Raw genomic sequence first — 1,879 nt, 5'->3', positions numbered from 1 at the left:
GGACTAGAGGCCCGGTGCACAAAATTCATGCACAGGGGTGTCCCTCTTGCCCAGCCTGCACCCTCTCCAATCTGGGACCCCGTGGGGGATGTCCCTCTCACAATCCGGGACTGCTGGCTCCTAACTGCTCGCCTGCCTGCCTGCCTGATGGCCCCTAACCGATCCCCTGTTGGCCCGATTGCCCCCAAATGCCCTCCCCTGTCGGCCCAATCGCCCCCAACTGCCCTCCCCTCCCGGCCCGATCGTCTCCAACTGCCCTGCAGGCCTGATCTCACCCCCAACTGCCCTCCCCTGCAGGCCTGGTTGCCCTCAACTGCCCTCCCCTGCCAGCCTAGTCACCCCCAACTGCCCTCCCCTGTTGGCCTGTTTGCACCCAACTGCCCTCCCCCGCCGGCCTGATCGCCCACAACTGCCCTCCCCTGCTGGCCATCTTGTGGTGACCATCTTGTGGTGGCCATCTTGTGAGGATGTGGGGGCAGACATCTTGTGAAAACATCGCACAACGCCACATAGGCTTTTATTATATAAGATAGCATATTATTTACAGGGAAATCTTTCTAAAATAATTTAGTAAAAAGACTACAGCAAAAGTGAATGAAGACCAAATTTTACCTTTTCTGTATTGTAATATAAAGATTTCAAAGTAGTAAACAACGGTGGGCAGCCTTTACTGAAGTTAACTCTCAGGAACTTATCCATTAGCTCTCTAAATTTTTCACCTAGAAACAAAAGTGTACTTTGTTATGGTTTGATTAATACAAACAGTTCTTAAAATGATTTTATAAATAAAAATCAATTCAGAAACAAATACCCTCCTTGCCAATTTTTAAACCCAAAAAGTCAGTCAGCAGCATGATTTGTTTGCTACCAGCAAAAAGCCTAACACCAAATATCTCAGTTGGCAGCTATAGTTTTCCCTAGATCTAGGTTCAAAATATCTTTAAGGAACACTTCCAAAGATGGATAAACAAAACAACTGTGCAGCTTGAGTAAAAATATAGTCCCCATAAATATAGTCCCCACCCTAAATATAATCCCCATAGCAAAATATCTTTCCTATCCAGGACAGAGTCAGTCCTATGAGAAGACAACTCATAAAGGACTCTGAAGATTATAAAATGATTATACTGTAACCAGACTATATTCAAGTAGCAGACAAAATATTTTTAAAAAAATATTTGCGGTATTTACAAATGTTCCAAATCAACTAGTTATTTATTTCAACATTCATTCACTCCACAATCATCTATCAAGCACTGACTATGTGCCAGGCACCATTCCCAATACTGGGTATTAAAATTTAAAAATCATGGAACTTAACATTTCAGGGGTAAGAAAGACCATAAATAAAAGAACATATGTTATTAGACATTAGACTGAGCCCTGGGGCATTCTAACATTAGGATTAAAATAAATACCCTATTTGCAATATCAAGCAAATACTACTACTATTGTTAAAGCTTCCCAAAAAATTTTTGGTATTACTTTTCGAAAGCAGATAAAAAACTGAAAAAGATATTAACATTAAATACAAAGGTTCTAACTCAGATATATGAACATTTTGACAGTAAAGGTTAATATATAAAGACATGTATTTGTCCACTCATTTAAAAAAAAAAAAAAAAGAGCTAGCTGGTATGGCTCCATGGATTGAAAATCACCCCATGCACCAAGAGGTCAGGCACATGCCTGGGTACAAGCTCAATCCCCAGTAGGGGGCATGCAGGAGGCAGCTAATTAATGTTTCTCTCATCAATGCTTCTATCTCTCCCTTTCCCTTCCTCTCTCTAAAAATCAATAAAAATATATTTTTTTTTAAAAAAGAATGCATGGTACAAGAACCAAGATGGCAGCATAGGTAAACACCTGTACTTGCTCC

At 41.2% G+C, this 1,879-nt stretch overlaps 1 protein-coding gene across 16 annotated transcripts in view; it reads right to left on the bottom strand.

Moving 5' to 3' along the window:
• NAA16 (N(alpha)-acetyltransferase 16, NatA auxiliary subunit) overlaps nt 1–1,879 on the bottom strand; it is an 86,852-nt gene that overhangs the window by 34,899 nt on the left and 50,074 nt on the right. For 10 of the 16 annotated variants that reach the window (XR_002827406.1, XM_023748172.1, XM_023748173.1 and 7 more), the window contains one exon: nt 613–719. The exons of 5 other annotated variants lie outside the window; for them this stretch is intronic. Coding sequence is in view for 9 of the 11 variants with exons in the window: in XM_023748172.1 (XP_023603940.1) it covers nt 613–719 (107 nt within the window). In the remaining 2 variants the exon portion in view is untranslated. Of the gene's footprint in view, nt 1–612; nt 720–1,879 lie in introns of those variants that run through there. One more of the 16 variants, XM_023748201.1, reaches the window with a different exon arrangement.

This window comes from Myotis lucifugus, unplaced genomic scaffold (assembly GCF_000147115.1).
Source record: "Myotis lucifugus unplaced genomic scaffold, Myoluc2.0 scaffold_7, whole genome shotgun sequence".
Classification (NCBI taxonomy): domain Eukaryota; kingdom Metazoa; phylum Chordata; class Mammalia; order Chiroptera; family Vespertilionidae; genus Myotis; species Myotis lucifugus.
The sequence above is the reverse complement of the archived record's forward strand: the minus strand, read 5'-3'. Positions and strand labels throughout refer to the sequence as shown.